Genomic DNA, 18,456 nt, shown 5'->3' on the forward strand with positions numbered 1-18,456 from the left:
TTCACCTCCATGTGGCTACCACCGCGAGCACCTCGAAATCACGCGTAGACTCGCGTCTTTCCGAGGGAAACCAAGAAACGCCTCTGCAAATCATATTCGTTACATCGTCCACTGGGATGTGCAGTCTGGAGTGCAGTCCGCGTTCCTCTTCTATTCAATAGCGACGTCGGTCGCGTTCGGCACGCGATACCGCGGCGTCCAAGTAACGCTTCTATCCGTGAAACCGTAATATTCCAACAGCGAAACATTTCCTCGGGTCAAACTCGACAACAATTCCGAGTGTCCGAGTTAGGGCGACGCGCGAGAAGCTTTTCAAAGACGAAGCCTCGGACGTGCTTCGACGCGAGATGCCGTAACAATGGGATCGAGGCCTCCTTGCGTGCTCATCGGGGGAAACTACAAAGCCTGGGATCGAAGCATCCGTCCGATTAACCGTCGCGACGACGTTATTCACTTTTTACGCGTCCTCGCAATTGAAACGACTGCCACCTGTAATGGACGTTTGAATAAGAGAAAATTGTATGCGGGTCCTGAAAATAACCCTTGCCGCGTCTCCAAGGATCTTGGTCGTGTATAGAAAAGCAGGGAAAGAAGAGGAAGGAAAAATAACGCGAAAAGGAAGAACGAAGCATTCCATTCTAGAAATATTTCGCTGATAGATCTCGTGCGTCATCCTCGAAATCTTTACGAGAAGATGATAGAATAATACACCAGTGTGGTTATGGTACACCTGAGAGTTTTATCGGTCCAGTTTCTATATCGATACAGGTTGCTCAAGGTTCCTTCTGTACCAGGCGCGATAGGCCGAAGATAGGCTCTCGCTGGAGCGAACGATACATAGTTGTCGCGCAGAAGGACCGCAGTTCCTGGAACGGAACCGCCATTTCGCGATAACTCGCTGCTTTCTAATCCACGATGATTGTCCGATATCGAGAGAAGCTTATCGCATCGGGACCACGGTGTGCCGCGTCGATATCTACGTCCATCTATAACCCTTGCTTATCTGTGACGCGACATCGTATGAGAGATCCTGCGAACGACTCCTTACAATAACGTTTCCGAACGATTCCGCGCGGATCGAACTGCTTTCTAGAATCGACTTCCACCGAGCCAAACGTCTCCTCCTTCCATTCCTTCTTATTGCACGTTTCCAGGTGCTGGCAAACGGTACGCGAGAAATGGAAAACGTTAAACTCGGTGGAGAAACGTTAACTCAATTGCAAGTTACGTGTTTATTAATTAGTCATTCCACTTGGAAGACAATACAAAATAGGCATACTACAGCAAGCTGGTGATTTCTGAATGTTGCGCGTTGGAAAGCGACACCCATTAAAGGTACATCTCCTGTCGAGATGAAATGTGAGATCTATAAACCGAGGGCAAATAAAGCCAGGTTACGACCTAATCACGGAAGAAGGTCTGAGAAAACCACATAGAGCTGTAATATTTTTTACTGTCTTTGAAAGTGGAGTGCAAACCGCCAAACAATGTGATTTCATTTCGCGGTATCAAACTGCACGTAGAAATGTTAATGTAGGTTGAAGAAAATTACGCAAACTAAGCCTGTTGTAATTTGCGTCACGCACGCAATATTGGACATCCGCCAACGTTGTAATCCACGTCGCACGGACCTCGTAATTTGCAACTTGCAAGTCATATTTGGCCGTAGACATTTCAATTAAAATTTCATCCTCCGTCCGCGGTCTTTTTCCACCTAATCTCCTTTTTTACCCTCGCCTTTTCCATTCGTTCGTTAAAAAGGCGACTTATTTTCCGCGCTGGCAACCAGATGACCATCTTCCTGAATGCGCCATCTAATATCCAGCGCGGCGGTTTTCAGCGTTTCTTAAATTCGCGAGTATTTCAATTGCAGATTAACGCGATCTAGTCCAGAATCCTTTCTCGTGGAAGTTCACTACGACGTAGTTCTACAACAGAATTTACGATCAAAAGAAGAACAACACTGCTAAACGAAGGCGTTCCTTTTAATTAAAAAAGAAATTTTAACAAGATAATAGATGCGAAACTTTCGGTCACGTCGTACGAACATGAAACAAAAAGGAGAAAAATCCAAACTTCTCGTCTCGCGAAAGCAGGAGCTTTAATTTCCGTTTAGTAAGCAGCGTCGAGAATTTTTTCGAAATGGTCCACTCCTCCGTCTCGCTCCGAGTAAAATATGAACACACGTAAATAATAACACGCAGCTTCTGGTAGCCTTTTGTCAGAAACGAAACCACTGACGCAGTCGTAGAGAATGTTTAACCTCGTTTATTCTTTTCTTTTCACGAGACAACGCCCACTGGCGGAAAAGATTCTCGAGGAGGTCTGGAAGCGCCTCGAGTATCTGTTGAAAACGCCTTCGAAATCTTGATGCTGCTCCTCTGCTTCTTAGCGAGCTCCGAGAATACACCGAGCACCTCAGAGGCGAACTACGTTAAGTCCAGATTCCGGACGTTTATTGCTTTAAATAGCAACGGTGAAGATAACATCGGTTAAGCAACCCGACAGTTTACCCGAAATTTCCACAATTTGAACTTAATAGTTTCCCTTTCAAGCGTCGAGAGGTATTCATCTCCCTTTACGCAGTCGCTACACGACAAATGCATTAATATTCCGGGTTGTGTTAGGATTTCGAACTAGGTCGATCGCGTGTACGATTATAGATCAACAAAGTGGCGAGAACTCCGGTTCAGTTCGTAAATGAGACATTTTATTCCAGTCCGGTGCTCCTACTATTCTACATAGTACCCTATCATATTCAAAGAGCATTTAATTTGTAGCCTGGATGGTCTCGAGCGCGAGAATAAAAATATTCTGTGCGTTAAAGGCTTTGAAAAACTGAGAATTATTCTAAAACACGAAGATCAAAACAACGAAAACGCGTGTGTAACGTGTTAAAACCATGAACACCACTTCCTGGGGCGCAGAATCGTATTATATTTCAACCTACTGTAGACTTTAAAATATGCCGCGACTGAAAAGTTGTTTTTAGAGCCCCAGAATAATCATAAATTTCATCGTTCGAGTAATTTCGTTGCGAATATATCGGCGACGAGGAAAAAGTGCTCGACTGTAGACGCTCGAGAAAGAAACGAGGATAAATACGACGTTGGAAGAAGCAAGGCTTTATTGCTGCGTCTGTGTCCCCCGTAAAAAGGAACCGATAGGCGAGTCCTGAAGCAACCGAAGAAGGAAAATACGACGAAACTAGAGAATCGGGAACGAGAGAGTGACGGTCCTCCGGTGGACCATTCGTTAGCATTGAAACTTTTTAAGCCGCAGCGCCGGTTTCGCTGGACTGATAAAACTAAAAACAATTCCCTCTTTATACGGTTTCTGGATTCACCGTGGATGCGACAACTTGGCCAACAACGCGATTCTTTTTCATTGTAATCTGCGCTCCGCGAGCAAAGTGTGTCGATTTTTATTGAATTCGTCTCTCGAGGAGAAACTAGATAAACGGGGCAGAACGTTTCCCTCGCTTATCACCAACTTCTCCCGCTTATGACAGCGTCTGTAAATCTCCCATTTGGGAAAACTTTTTCTTCTTATCGGGCGTGTAAACTGTAAAGTCACATCGGCTGCAAAGGTTATTAGCGACTATAAAAGATAGTACACGAGAACACATCGCGACTGTTTCATTCGAAACTTAGCGGTGCTTCTTATAAAAGTCTTCGTACGTTGAAGAAGAATGAAGAATTCACGAAGAATTTATGAAATATATTTCACACGTTCCGGCCGTACACTCGTAGACTCCAAAGGGACGCTTATATCATACACTGATATGAAAAACACACTAAAAACGAGCATGGACAAATATCTCATAAATTAATTTCATAATACTTGTATTTTATATTGCACAACTGCGCCCGTTCTGCGTACGTTTTGCATTCGTTTCCCGTATCCGTGTGCGCTATAAACGCGTAAAAGCTGCAGACTAATTATTCCAGATTTCGCAACGGAGGAATAACGAACGCGATTCGCTGTAAACGCTTTTGAAAATTTGGAGTGGACCATAGACCGAACTGGCGAGCAGGGATTATCGATTACTCTCGTGCGTGATTTATGTTCGGTTCGGAACGCCTGTCGAGATCGACATTTAGTAGAATTATAATTAAATAACGATCGAAATGTTGTCACGGCGACGCTTCGCGCCGATAAACACGTTGCGATAATGAAATGCGCGTGAAATTCCGTATTCCTTCGAGTCTCGCGCAGAATGGTTTATCTCGCTGCTCTTTGTTCAAAGCTCTGGGTATATCTCGTGCTTCTCTGAGCGCGATTCGCCCAGAGAAAACATGTTTTCCGATGTTATTTATTTTAAAGCGTGTATAATTTTGTCCGACATTTAGAAATGAGAGAACATATCGAATGAAACGAGTGGTTTATTCAACCCTCCGGCAGCAATTTTATTTTTACTACTCTCCTTGGTCACCTGTGCCTATTGTTATCCACATATTTTTATCGTCACCGATTTATCACCGTCGATTATAGCACCGATGAGCGAGAACAAAGAGTGAAGGGGGTGGGAAACACAAGTCCGTATCGGGATAGTGCAACCAAGTTTCCAAGTTGGAAAAACGTCTAAAAAGTACCTAAAACAGTCGATGAATTTCATGGCGCGGTTCAGTGTACTGCGTAATGCGCCGAGATTGCGGACTTGCAAAGTATTGTCAGGTTATATTGCAAAGAAAGGAGGAAGAGTGCTAGACGAAGCGAACCTCGATTCGAAAGGATGCTGCGGAGAGATGTATATATGTATATGCAATGAGAATAGGCGAGAGCACAGCTGCGCTCGTTTTCGTCCAGCTCTGTTTCAAATCGCTGCCATATTCCGGAGCAAATGAGCGATGCATAATCCACGGCAGCCCTTCGCGCATAGTCTCGCGGTGTAATGAAGCGTTTTAAATGCAGCCTTTAAATCAGCAGAAAAATGCGCGAGATCCGCCGAGCGAAGAGAGCCGACCGCGGTTATACCGTTTCATGGAAACCGAGTCAGCTAGCGGGGATTTAAACGACAGCCTCGCGTAATTGCCACCCTTAACCCTACTGTTCGCTGTTGCGTGAATTTCATTTTATCCTCTCGGAAAAGAACTTATTTTTTGGTTACTCGTACGTGCATAAACTAATTATCGGGACACGCTCGACGGGCAGCCTTTACGGCAAGCTTTGAACTCGTTAATTTTTGTTTCGACGCGTTGAGGAAATTTAAATTGAATTTATAGGAAAAAAAAAGTTAGAAAGTTGTTGTCACGCTGTTACTTTTCTCGCATCACACACGCCTTTGCACAAACAAAGAAAACTTAGGGGAAACCAAATTCTCCAATTTTACAGTTTCACACTCCCATAAAGTGCAACAAAGTGTAATAAACAGAAAGAAAACATCGAACCTCTGTATAGTCCAATTCCGTAAAATTTCGTGCTCGTTCGCACAGGTCGCGAAACATTGCACGTGTTTCGCGATCGTTGCTATTTTCGTCCCTGAAACAACACGATGCCGCGTTGAGCAGAAAAATTTGAATTACAGTGCGCGCGGTTGAACGTTGAAACCGCCGACGTTAATTCCCAACGTGACGTATTTCGAGCACGCCTGTCTATCGGGAAACGATCGGGGATTTTTGCAGTTTTTGTTTGCCATCGATCGCAATTAAGATCGTCCGGGATACTCGTTGCATCGAGACAACCCACGCAAAATTGGAAAAAAAGATCGATTCGATGCGCGAGGCATCGCAATTTTTCAGATCCAATGCGAAATTGCGCTTTCCGCTAGCAGGCTTGAGAATAGTCTGAATTTTTGCATTATTCGAATATTGAAACGATTCCGTGATACCAATAGTCGAAGAGTACGGTTCGAATAGTCGGCTATCTTTATAGCCTTTCCAGGATTATAATTCTCGTAGCTTATGTTAGGAATATCAGAAAAGGAAATGCACTCCTGAAGATGTGCTGAACGTCGACTATATTCGATCAATCGTGGAAAATATACTTTTTAATCACTCTGGGAAACCCTTGAAAAATATTAAATGAAAAACTTTTCAAAGGTGAATATCGCAGCGCTAGGCTTTCCTACCACGCGTGAAAGGAGTCGAAATTGAAAAATTAGGGAACAGGGGCTTCTAATTTGCGGGTAGGTTCAGTCGAGCGGAGGAAGCACGAGTACAGAGTCCTCCGGTTCCAGGTGATGAGGATCTTTTCATTTCCGTCTGCCACGTCTCTTCCAATTTAACGTATTTCACCCAATTTCCGTTTCGGTCGTCAAGAATCCAATCACTGCTAACGTTTCATCCGTCCTGTAACCCAGATATTACTGTGTCCCTCTTTACTTCGGCTTTTCTCGCCCGTCGCCCTCCCCGTCCCTGTAATCGAGCAATGGCGTTAGAATTTTCCCTGATTACCGAAACGGAGTCCACTTCCAACTAGGGAAACTGATGCACCGACTAAACGCTCGGCGCTAAAATCCTCGGGTTTTCTCAGTTTTCTACGGTAATCTTTCATCTTTCTTCGCAAACTTCGTTCCAACTTCGGCTGGTCGAGAATTTAATTTACCGTCAGAGCGCGCGAGGAAAAAGGAAAAACTTCTCTACTTCGTCGATTTTCCGCGACTTGATTATTCGCAGTGTTAATAAGTGGGTCATTGAAAATTTCCACCCGTGCGGTTCTACTCGGTTGTCGACAAATTCTTAACCCTTTGCGCGCCAAGAATGTTCGTTTTAATACGGTTAGCAACTTCCAAGCAATTTTCCGGTGCCGCTACTGAAAATTAAGAGTTTTCTTCTTCCCCGCGAGAAACGCTCCGCGATTTCATTCGGTTGGAGCCTCCATAAATAAAATTCCCGACAACATTCCCGCATCCCTTCATTAATTTTTAACTGGATATCAAAGTTTAATGCGTTTTATTGAACTTACGTTCGTGGAGCTTTATAAAAATGTCAATGTGGATATAAATAAAAGGTCTTTGAATATATTTAGCATCAGAGCAGTCCATATCCCTTTGTCTCTACTGCAAGAAGAGTGCCACAAGCTCCTCCCTCGCGATAATAACCTATTGTATTCAACGAGCCACTAAATATTAAGCATATAACTGTAAAGCTACGTATCCACGAACGGTACTACATGATACATGATAGTTACATGATAGCACTGACGCGTCCCAGAGGTGGAGTTTATGGCAATCCTTCTCGCGCGTACACACTATCCCTTATTCAACCTACGCGTGGATGACAAAGCAACGTCCACGTGACTGATACTTGAAACATCCCTGCAATATTCGTCGACGAAAAAGATTCGAAGGCATTCGATACCTGTTTCATCCTATCAGTATCGAGAATCCGATCGTTCCTTGACATCCCACGAACGTATACCACGAATCTCTCCGATAGACGTTTCAATGTCCGTACAGATGTATTCTCGTAGCTTCGAATGCTCGTAATATTTCATATAGCATGAATCATAGACGGGACACGTTGGATATCCGGACGAAATCCAGGAAGGACTGGAAAATGTTTGTCGCTCTACGCGCGATTGCTTCGCGAATTCGAATAATACCCCTAGGGAAAGGTTTAGCGAATTTAGGAGAATTAATTCCAGCGAGAAAGTTATGGAACCGTGGCTTACCCGTACTGTTCCATTAATTTCTGGTGGGAGTATGAAATTTATTATTATCCGCAAAATTTCCAATTAATAGGGGAATCGTGCTAAACACTGAGAGCTTCAAGCTCGTATCTTTTCCACGATTGTCACAGCAATTGCTCTGTCCACAAAGGCCACAGTCCCTCGGGGTACACGATTTAACCGCAAGTTACCCTATCGACAAGCACTTCGGTCGGCAATCAGAAGCCGAAGGAATATTCGCGAATTCACGCACCGTGCAGAGCGTGGCGATAATAACAGGTCAATTTGGTGACTTAATGACATCCAATCGCGTACACCGGAGATCTTTATTACACGTTACTGCCAGTAACGACGTAATTACACGTCGTGTAGTACCATGTCGAGAAACAGGTTGAAAACTGACGACTGACGAGTCACTCGAGCACGCATCTTTGAAAGATTCCGCTTAGCATGAAAATAACAAGAATCGAGTCCAGTTTCTTGCGTTTACTTTCAAAACTTTATCGGTCGCTGAACGCGCTAGATAAACAGTTTAACGTGAGTGGCCGTTCTTAACGACCCACCCACGACGGTTAATCTTTATTAAATGCATTAACAACTGGACGCGTGACGAAACAGGAAGCAAGAAGAGCCGAGCCAATTCCAAAATGAACTTTGTCAAGCTATGAGGGAGAGGGGGAGAAAGGCTGGTTGAGCCAAAATAAGAGGAGAAAACGTAGGTCCAGCAATTTCCCGATGTAATAACAGGCCCTTGCTCGTGTAAAACGGGCACGATAAAGCCTCGGGATATTGCCTTATTCAACGGCCGTTGAACGCGACGGAGTGGCTGCAAAGAGGCTTTGTTGCGCTCTCTTCTTTTCCCTTCGTTGGGTAAGAAAGGAAAGCTCGCGGGTCTACTACTTAACCCTTGCCAGACAAAAAGGTTCCAAGACGCTCGGAAGAACCCGCGCATGATAGGACACCGAATAAAAGTGGGACCGATCTATTATGCTCCTACATGTGAAGCTATCCAGCTGTTGGTTGCTCGAAATTAAAATAGCTAATACATAATAGATAATTTGTGTTTCTATAAGTCACTGGAGACAGTATCGGAAACTGGGTCAACCTCGATGTCAAACAAGAGTCGGTGATAAAATACCTAGAATCGCGAGGGAAAAGAAAAAACGAGGGAACACTAAGGGATAAAAGAAATAAGAAAAGATCTTTCTAAAGTAAGATAAGTAGGTCCTATCAAGAGACGGTTGAACTGTCCGCAGTGTGAAGAGAATGCGAAGGACAATTGCAGACCCGTGGGAACTTCCCAGTATTTCAAGAATAACTGCCCAAGAGAGGTCCGAAGAATCATCTCTCTTCAGTGGCAGACCATTCTTGAATCCTGGATCGATTCACCTATTCACTCATTTTTTTCTCCTTCCTCGGCAGATAAACCTCCTCATCTCCTGAACCATAATTCATGTACTGACCACACTGATGCACCCAACGTTTATTTCCTGTACTAACATTTCTATCGTTATCTAGATAGAAATTTTAAACGAGCACTTTCCCTTGATCCACGTAAAAATAATCTCTGCGATTCCATCGTGTTTTTAATCAGTCATCGAGACAAGGATTCATTCGCCAAGACTTTATTGCTCCGCCGTTCCTCGCTTTCTCCCGCGAAATAAAATCCGACACGTGGAGCGTTGCGAGCATGCCAACATACTCTGGAGAAAGGTCTTCTAAATGAATTCCATTACACGCGAACCATAAGTATTTCTGTCGCTGTCTGCGGATTTATCTCGAGTACTTTTCGCCACGACCCTCCCGGCCTTTGAGTCCCTTCCTCTATCTCGGTTTGTGCCATCTTTCTGGCGTCTGCTACCAACGCTCGCGCCAGTAAACAGAAAGGATTGGCTATGCGAATAAATTCGTTACAGGTGTCGTTTCGTCTCACGAGAGCATCGGGACACCTCAAGCGTCGCGTCAGACGCGCTAAAAAGCTAGCGATTCGTTCGAGCAACAGCCGCCATTTTAAAGTTAACCATCGAGAGACTTCATTTTGCGTCGCTTCAGAGTATCTTGCTTTGATACGGAGTGTGCGAACTGGATTGAATTCTTTTCGTCATTTTTATTTAGAAATTCTTCGCTATATAATTTTCGCGATATTTTGGCTTCGAAACGGATATTCCTCTCTTGTCAATCGAAACGTTGCCTTTTTGCTTTCGAAATGAACATTTCTGTTATTGAATAATACAATGCTTCGATCGAACAGCTCGACACGACCGTGGATTTCCATAATTTCGAATCACGAATCGCTGATAACACGTTTGCGTAATCGAGATACGTTGCTTGTTTATTATACGGGCAAAAACGTTACTTGCAACGGAATGAAAAAGAAAATCACCTCGTGAACAGTACCGAGGGAGCTGGAAAGAAACTACAATCTGTCATTCGAATAGAAAAGAACAATTTTTGAATGATATTTAAAACTGAAATTTTTTTATAAAATACAAAGAGGCATTATACCAATAAAAGTAACCCACGCATATGAAGGCAAACGCGACAAAGAGCCATTCCGTATGATAGGTGGACCACAGCGCAATCTATTCGCGAGTATATTTTTTGTTCACGTGGCCCCTGGGAGCGAACGAATGGAGAAAGAGTAACGATGGGGTTCTCGATTATAAAAGGGACAAATCCCATAGGTCCGTGTCGGTATAAAACAATCGATGCGATACTCCCGAACAGAGTTAGGGCCTCTACTAAAAGTTTTAAAACCCACAAAGGAAACATTTAGGGGTGCCTGGGCGGTGATGGACGAGCTTTCTACCCCCTTTGGTAACTCCCGTCTCGGTCTTCGACGTTCCTTCGACTATTTTTCTTTCTCTCGGCGTCGTTTACTTCCCTAACTCACCCGCGAGAGACGCAACTTGGAAAAGGTCGTTTATTTAATACTTCATGTCGTTTTTCGCGTTCCACGATCTGGTTTTTGCTCTCTCACCTGTGGAGAGGGAAAGTATTGAAACCGCGAAAGATTTCGACAAATTTTCCCTCACAGGAAAACATTTCGAAAGGCCTAGGTCACGTTTCGACTATTAACAAACGTATGTTTGGCGCTTCTAATTTATTTCTTTTCCTGCTATCGTTGGAAAGGTTTTCCACTCGATTACATTTCATTATTCATAGCATAATTTCTAGCGAAGGGATCAAAGTTTAAAGTCTTCGATACCGTAGTTTAAAATAACAAAACTATAGTTCGGTAATTGAAAGTATAATCGAATTGTTGATTTAGCAATGATAACGGGGGCGAATTGCATTATCATGCATTAAATGCGAATGTGCGCAGTTCTCTGCATCCAAACAATATTGGCATATCATCGCGGAGGAACGCGGTCGCTTTCACAAAGACAAAAGAGGTATCGAAATACCTGAAATTAGATTTTATTTCAATTATAATGGAATCGATTCAAGTTTCGAAACGCGCAGCATTTCGTAGCGCAGTTTAATAAATACTAATTACAGTGAATAATACGACGAAAAAGAAAAATGGCAGGAAAAGCTATGACGGTACTTGGCGGAACACGGTGCAAACTTCTTAATTAATCCTATTAATTAGATACACAGTTGCCGCTACACCTGACGACGCGCCACACCCGAGGAGAACTCGTTGCGACTCTATGAACTCGCGACGTGCACGGATTACGATGAAGATGAAACAAAGGGGGCGTAAAACTGCGTTGGTCCCTTCTTCTCCGCGTTTGATAACAATAGTCGAGTAGTGGGAACGCATAAACGTGTGGCAGTCGACTTAGGGAGTTCCATAATTCGCGACAGAACGAAGGAAACGTGTGCTTGTTTCGATTCGTAGTCGTAGAAGATAATACTACTTGAAATTATATAGAAAATGATACGATTGAACGAAACGTTCGAGAATAAAGATGAGCTTAAACAAGAAATTCCTTCTGGTATGCTAATGACTTTAACGCTTCGATTAACGTCACTGGTTATAAATCATATTTTCTCTACGCAATAATTCCAAAAGGAAATACTCCAAGCAATACTTCGAATACGAGACTCGAAATCAAAGGAAAGAAACGGTCCCCAGACGACTCTCTCATAGGAGAGAAAAGACTCGAGGCGCATTCAGCAGCGGGAGAAAGGGTTCCTGCAGAACGCAATTAAGTGGCGTAATGAGATTCCTGCGACAACCACGCTGAATCGTCGTATTTTCGACGTATGGCACTGGCTCTACGTGAAATTCGAAAACGATCCAAGTTAAATGAATATTCTGGCGAGCGTGAAAAAAGATCGGATATCGCTCGCACACCTAATTAAACTCCAAAGGCGCTGTCTGCCAGAAGTGGTCGCTTTCTTCGCTGTCGCCATCGAACAACCAGCGGAGAAGGAAGTTCTAAAAGATTATCAAAGGCAGCATTATTAGCGTAATTTTACTCGACAAATATTTATTCGTGACTTAATGGTTCTTCCGTTTAGAAAAGTGTTCTTCAGAAATTCTAATCTTTTTCCATTTTCACTTATATTGACCTAACATTTTCTGTAAAGTGCATCCATATTTATGAAATGAAAAGTCGGCGCGGCGTAATTAAAATTTTCTAGATTTAATTTCGACCGACGACGAGTGCCGAAAACCGCGCCGTTCAATCCCATGAGCGTACGTGCCCATGCATATGGAGATGCGAAACGAACTGCAATACTTAGGGGCAAATATTAATTCCAACATTTGCATTTTAGACGATTATCCTGGACAACAGACATTTTTATCCCGACGATATTACGGTATACGAGGAGACTAGAAACGAAAAACACGGTGATGACCCAGTTACTCGCCTCCTTTGTGTTTGCGCGTCCACTCTATTCCCGTGTAATTTCTCTCCTGACTAGCCAATAAGTCTGCTTCGGCTCCGATGGAAACTGTTTATCGCGGGATCATTTCTGCATGCTTCAACCAGTTCTTTGCGAATTAATCGCGATAAGCAAACACGCGATTGAATTTCAAACGTATTTCGCATTCGTTATCTCGAATCGTACCCGCTCGAATATTGCACCGCTTTGGTTCCACATCCAACGTTTCGTTCTGGTATCTTAAATAACACGCGTTATTTATTGGTTTCTCGTTTAAAGCAGTCTTTGACCACTCTATATTTACCCACCAAACATTTGCGATCAGGATCGAGACCCTTTTACTACCAGTTTCACAATTTTAGATCGCACTCAAGTTTAATAATGAAATTCTGCTTCTCGTTTCGGAACCCCAGGCTTAAAAAACACACGGAGAATAATCGCCATGCATTAACGGAAACGGTGCTATTAAATTTCACACATTTCGAAGCAAAGTGGTTGCGACGCGCGCTGTTGCATTTCGAATTTCCGTCGTGGAAACCTTTCGGTTCATCCATTTAACTCTCCGCGCTGGAGACAGGAATAATTTGAAGGAGTTTTGCACGGTTTCCAAATCGGTTGACCGGTTTCGCTGGCATCCCAACGTAAATTAGACAAGACAGGGCGAAACCAGGGACTTAAGTTGGACACGACGGCGCATTATGAATCTGACGTGAACAGTTTCTAGTTTGGGGTGGGGGTTCGTATATTTCGGTGCAGCAACCGAACGATCCTGGACGAAGCTTCTGCACCCATTACAGCGACCAAACGCGATTTCCGTCGTGCTCGTTTCCCCGTAAAATAAACAGGATTTCCTTGGCGAACGAAATCTAATAAGTCGTCGCATCGGCCTGCTCGGATTAAAATTTAATTATCCGACGGTGATATCGCTGCGACTGACACGCTGCCACGACGCCCTGCGAATAGACATTTAAACAGAGACAAAGATGATAATTAAATCCGGAAACATCTTACTGAAATTTTTGTAGAAACTAGTCAATTTTTATTTTGTTATATTTCATTTCAATATTGCTTGAGGTTGTTTAATAAAAAGTACAATTAATGTGCCGAACTCGAAGAGTATGCGCGTTATTCTGTTAACTCGGTATATATTTAATAGAAATATGCAATGTATAAAAATGCAAAGTTATTCGTTATTGCAAGCGAAAAATCGTCCTTACTACGTTCAACGATCTACCAGTGTAAACGCGATGAACAAAAGCACTCGATCGAAGAAGATGCCAGGAAAAGAAATAAACGAACGACGTGCTTGAAACATCGAAATTCAAACACTTTGAGAAACCTGCGTTCCATCGCTTCGAAAGTTCTCCGTAACGGTTTAAACTACCTAAAAGTTCAATTAAACGATTAAACACAGAGTTTCCAAAAGTTGTACGCTTTCGAATAAATGCACGCGAATGAAACAGTTATCGTACAATGATCCCGTCTGGTTTTCAATTACTTTTCGGGAGGGGGGAGGTGGTGGTGTGCATTAACTTTTTAACTGTTGCTCTCGAGTATGCCAGAGAGCAAACACAATTTTATTGTAGTATCCGCGCCTCCCATACCCAACAATAAGGAGTCGCATAAGAACGCGAAAAGTAGGGTACGGGATTGGTCGCGTATGTAAAGCGGTCGACTGTGGATCCGAGGATCGCGGGGTTCGAATCCCCGTGCCTTTATTTTTCGTTTAGACTCCTACATTATTTAGATCAGTGGTTTTTAACTCTTTTGCCAAGCTCAGCTATAAAAAGAAAGAAATGCCTCTGTATTCGAAACTTTTAGATAAAGAATCAGAGTGCAATTCTGCTTCACGTAAACCAACAGAATTTGATTTCACGCTAGTTCCATCGCACTAATTGATCGGAAAAGCTATCTGGCTCAACTTCTAAGCAAAATTATGAAAAGATAAACGACGAACTTAGTTTGGCACACAAGTTTTCTCCGCCACTAATTAATTCAGCGGTGAAAAACTCGAGAATGCGATCGATTTAAGGTCCTAGCTCTCGAAGAACGCTGGAAATTAATTCGAGAACATAAAGTAGACACCAAAGAAAGTAAGAATCGAATTTTCGACCGTTAGAGGAGTTTGGCGCATTTATCACCCTTGCAGCACACGTTGCACTTAGAGAAGAAGAGCGACGTAGGAAAGGATCGGCAGTAAACGCAAATTAGATCTTGAAAACGTCTGTTGCGCGTTGATCGGATCGACATCGGGGCACAAAGACGACGTAAATTGAATTCCAGAATCGAACTCCTGCCAGTTTCGACCTAATTTCCACGGTGCTGTCTCGTTCGAGTAACGAAACTGGGAACATTTTTTGCGACCAGTCGTGCAAGCGTGCCAATGTCGAAATTCTCACCTAATACAATTTACCTACATTCTATTTGGTTCGAGAAGATATTTAAATAGGACTCAAAGTAATCACCAAATACAAAATAGTAATACACATTATACATCGTAACTGAATCATTAAGGGAAGCAAAATCTATTCTGATCTATCCAAATAGAGAACTCGAATCACAGCTGTCCTAAGACGATACAAGATTTAGGGAATCTTTCGACGAACACGAAAGCCATTCTAACTCGGTGCAAAGATAATTTCACGGTGTTTCACAAAAACGAGTGTCTGCAGGTGAGAAGCCGCGCGTAGATTAGGGTTGATTGCACGCGCGACTCAAACTAAAAACGCGACAAGTACTTTTGTCGCGGTGGGCGCACACACCAAAGCATCTAATAATACGGTGCTCAGTGAAATTGCGACCCAGTTAGGCTTTGACCCACTTGCTTGCACCGTAATCATCGTCGAGTGCTCTGCTCGGATTGATATTAGAGGTAAACACGCCACTGGGAGACTAGCTGCATCTAGAGGTCTCGTTTGCATGAGACATCGACTTGCTTGGTTTGCCTCGCACGCTTCAAAGGTGCACCGCACAGCGTTCCAGAGACATTTTGATGCGATTATTTCGTATCGTTAAATCCCAAGCGATACCTGCGTCGCGATTAATTTACCATTTTTGTCCCACTCGAGGACTTGCGTCAGCATCGAACAATACCGCTTTGATAAACAGTGATAAATGCCCTATGTATCGTCGAGTAACATTTATTACGTTTCTTTGTTTCAAAGACATCGATGGGAACAATGAATGTTACAATCAACAGTACTAAATTACAGACGATACAAACATCAGTTCGCGTGGTTGCCGTGCTCCGAAAAATTCGGAGTACCCAGACCTGGTCTCGATAACAAGGTTGATTTGCCATTACGTTCGCGTTAACGGGTAACAACAACGGAATTTGTCCACGGAATGTCATTTTATAAACAATACTTCGACGAAAGTATTGCGTAAGGTGTAACGCGACACGTTCCGCGAATGATATTATGAAATCCCTCGCTTCGCGGTACATTTTTCTCGCCTGCTTGCGCCATTAATGTAAAATGGGTCATGAATATGCTTCCACGAGTTTGAGAGGATACCACGGCGAGAAACTTCGTTTCTACTTTAGTGAAACTTCGCATCGACGATACATCATAGTCTATCGTTCTTAATGGGAGCATTCGAGACCGCTAATATTCACTTTTCTTCGTTACATCGGGGTTCGCGGAAGGGTAGCAAACCGAACATTATGAATTTATCAAACGTCGTTAGTGATGAAAATGTACCAGTCTGTTCAGTTTCTGCCCGTGCCTCGCGTATCGATGATCGACGGTACTGATTTTCAAGCACTATGCGAGGTACTAACGTGTATCGAACGTATTGCTTGTACAACCGACTGGGGCTATATTTAATGAAAACCACGAGCAGGTCTTTGTACGCGAGGTGCTCGACAAGGCAGCAGCACGTACGACGGAGGAATAAGGTTCCGTCGCGTATCGTGTCTCGTGCATGCATACGTGCGACTGCTGCGCTACACGCAAACGATGCATCTCGCATTTATAAATAGAGTTAAACCCCGAAGAAGAGCTTCGGTACTGGTGGAACGACCACCGAGGTTGCCCTGAGGTCTCACACCAGGTCGGGGATAAATTAAATATACGATCGCCTCTATATCGCCGCTACCTCGTCGTTGATTCTTTACCTCGATCGACTTGGACACGAAACGGACGTAAAAAACAAACAGAAGAATGATTTTGCACCGTCCCTTTGCTTCGATTCTTCGGCTCGAGGTACTGACAGCTGCGAATATGAAACCCCGCTAACCAAACATGAAACCGGTGAAGCGCGCGAATTGGACTTACAACCGTTGGTACGGACTGAGAACTGTCGCGCTTCTTATTTTTCACATTCTAGCCTTCCAACGAATTAGGAACATCTTTTCAAAGTACCGTTATTGATGCAACATGGCAGAGCAAATAATTGATTTATTTTAAAAAAATGTTCATATCCCGTAACTGTACCGTCATTCGTCGCTATCTCAGTGTCCAACGAAAACAGATCTATCAAAAACTCTCTACTATGTGTAACAACGATACGACTCAGAGATGTTTTATCGATTAATTATTGCGTGCGCTCTACTCCGATCGCTACTATAGATCGGATCGCAGCCGTGAAAATGATGCCGATCGGAGGCAAGGCGCGCGATAGATCTACACGAGAAGAAAACGGCCTTGTCTATTGACAAGAGATATCAAATTTCAAATTGTACCCACAAGTAGTCGAATGTTTTCGGAGCATCTGTTGCGCACGTGAGTTACGACCGTAAGGCGCCGTTCACACCGCGACAGTTTACGTTTTCGCGAATTACGTCCTTCCAAGGGCTTAAATTGATGTAACGAACGTCTTCGAATGATACTCGTGTGTACCTGTGTAACCCAAGTCCTTCGATTCGTTACACCGTCGACGATACAGGCGACTAACGACCGCTTTGTTATTGTTTACATGGGAAACGATACCGCGATACCGGGGCAAAGTTGTACTTAGCATCGTGCCAAAGTCTTTCTGCGGTATCTCTGTCCTCACGTAACGAGACTCGCATCGAATCAAACACGATGAAAAATGAAAGCTACGAGAGTTTAGTTTGATTTAAAGCAACGTCAGGCGTAAATTGTTCCGGGACCCCAATGTGCTCCGATTTGAGCGTGAAAGTCCCGCGTTCGTATTCGAATCTCGAACATCCACGAGCTTATTATCTTAGAAAAAATGTCCTCGGTGTTAATAGCGTACAATAAAAATAAACACTTGGCCTAGAGTAACAAGAAATATCGCGGGAACGTGAAAGCACGGTTTGGCGAAGCCTGGCAGGCCTCTTCTATTCGCTCCGATTGTAACATCAACGAAGGTGTAACAATAGAATGACTCACCTTTTCGAGGCACTCTTGACCAATGGCTTTGGGATCAACCTGCACCTCGAGGATGACTGAGTTCGCTTGGCTAACGAGACACCACATCTTGCGGCTAGTTGTATCCAAAAGAGGTTCGGTAAACACACACCCTTCGGATCGCAAACGACCTTGGTAATTCGCCTACGAGGACGCGAGAAAACCGAATAAAAGAAAAAGCCACCGAACTTTCCGTCACGCGGTATCTACGACAATATTTTCCGCTCCGGACTCGCAGCTGGTCGGCGACCGGTGTTACCCGGTACGTTCTTAATCATAACAGATTTAAAACCCGTACCCGTGCACAGCTGTCACTGCGTTCTCACACACGACCTCGTTCTTCGGCAACGTGCTCGCGCTCCTGCTATCCGAACGCGTCTCGTCGGCTGCCATTTCTCGGTGCGGAATGGCACACGTACTGACCGCTCCGCGCTGCCAGGATTAGTTCGCGAAATCGAATCACCTTTCGGTCTCTATTAAGTGGCGCTAGTGTTGTGTGAACGCACAAACACACACTCACCCACGCGCAACCTAACCAACTGCTGTCAGAGAATACGATCCGTCCGCCCAGGAAAGGTTAGGTTTACACAGCTGATTCCCCCCACCATGTTTAGAATATTTTCTTTCCATTTGGAGTCCTGACCAG

The 18,456-nt window shown here is 43.8% G+C and overlaps 1 protein-coding gene across 1 annotated transcript in view; it reads right to left on the minus strand.

Moving 5' to 3' along the window:
- LOC128889414 (E3 ubiquitin-protein ligase MYLIP) overlaps positions 1–18,359 on the minus strand; it is a 92,364-nt gene extending 74,005 nt beyond the window's left edge. Inside the window, exon 1 of the mRNA XM_054147040.1 lies at positions 17,793–18,359. Coding sequence (XP_054003015.1) covers positions 17,793–17,879 — 87 coding nt within the window. The 5' untranslated portion in view covers positions 17,880–18,359. The remainder of the gene's footprint in view (positions 1–17,792) is intronic.
- Between the last annotated feature and the right edge of the window lie 97 nt (positions 18,360–18,456).

This window comes from Hylaeus anthracinus, unplaced genomic scaffold (assembly GCF_026225885.1).
Source record: "Hylaeus anthracinus isolate JK02 unplaced genomic scaffold, UHH_iyHylAnth1.0_haploid 11997, whole genome shotgun sequence".
Classification (NCBI taxonomy): domain Eukaryota; kingdom Metazoa; phylum Arthropoda; class Insecta; order Hymenoptera; family Colletidae; genus Hylaeus; species Hylaeus anthracinus.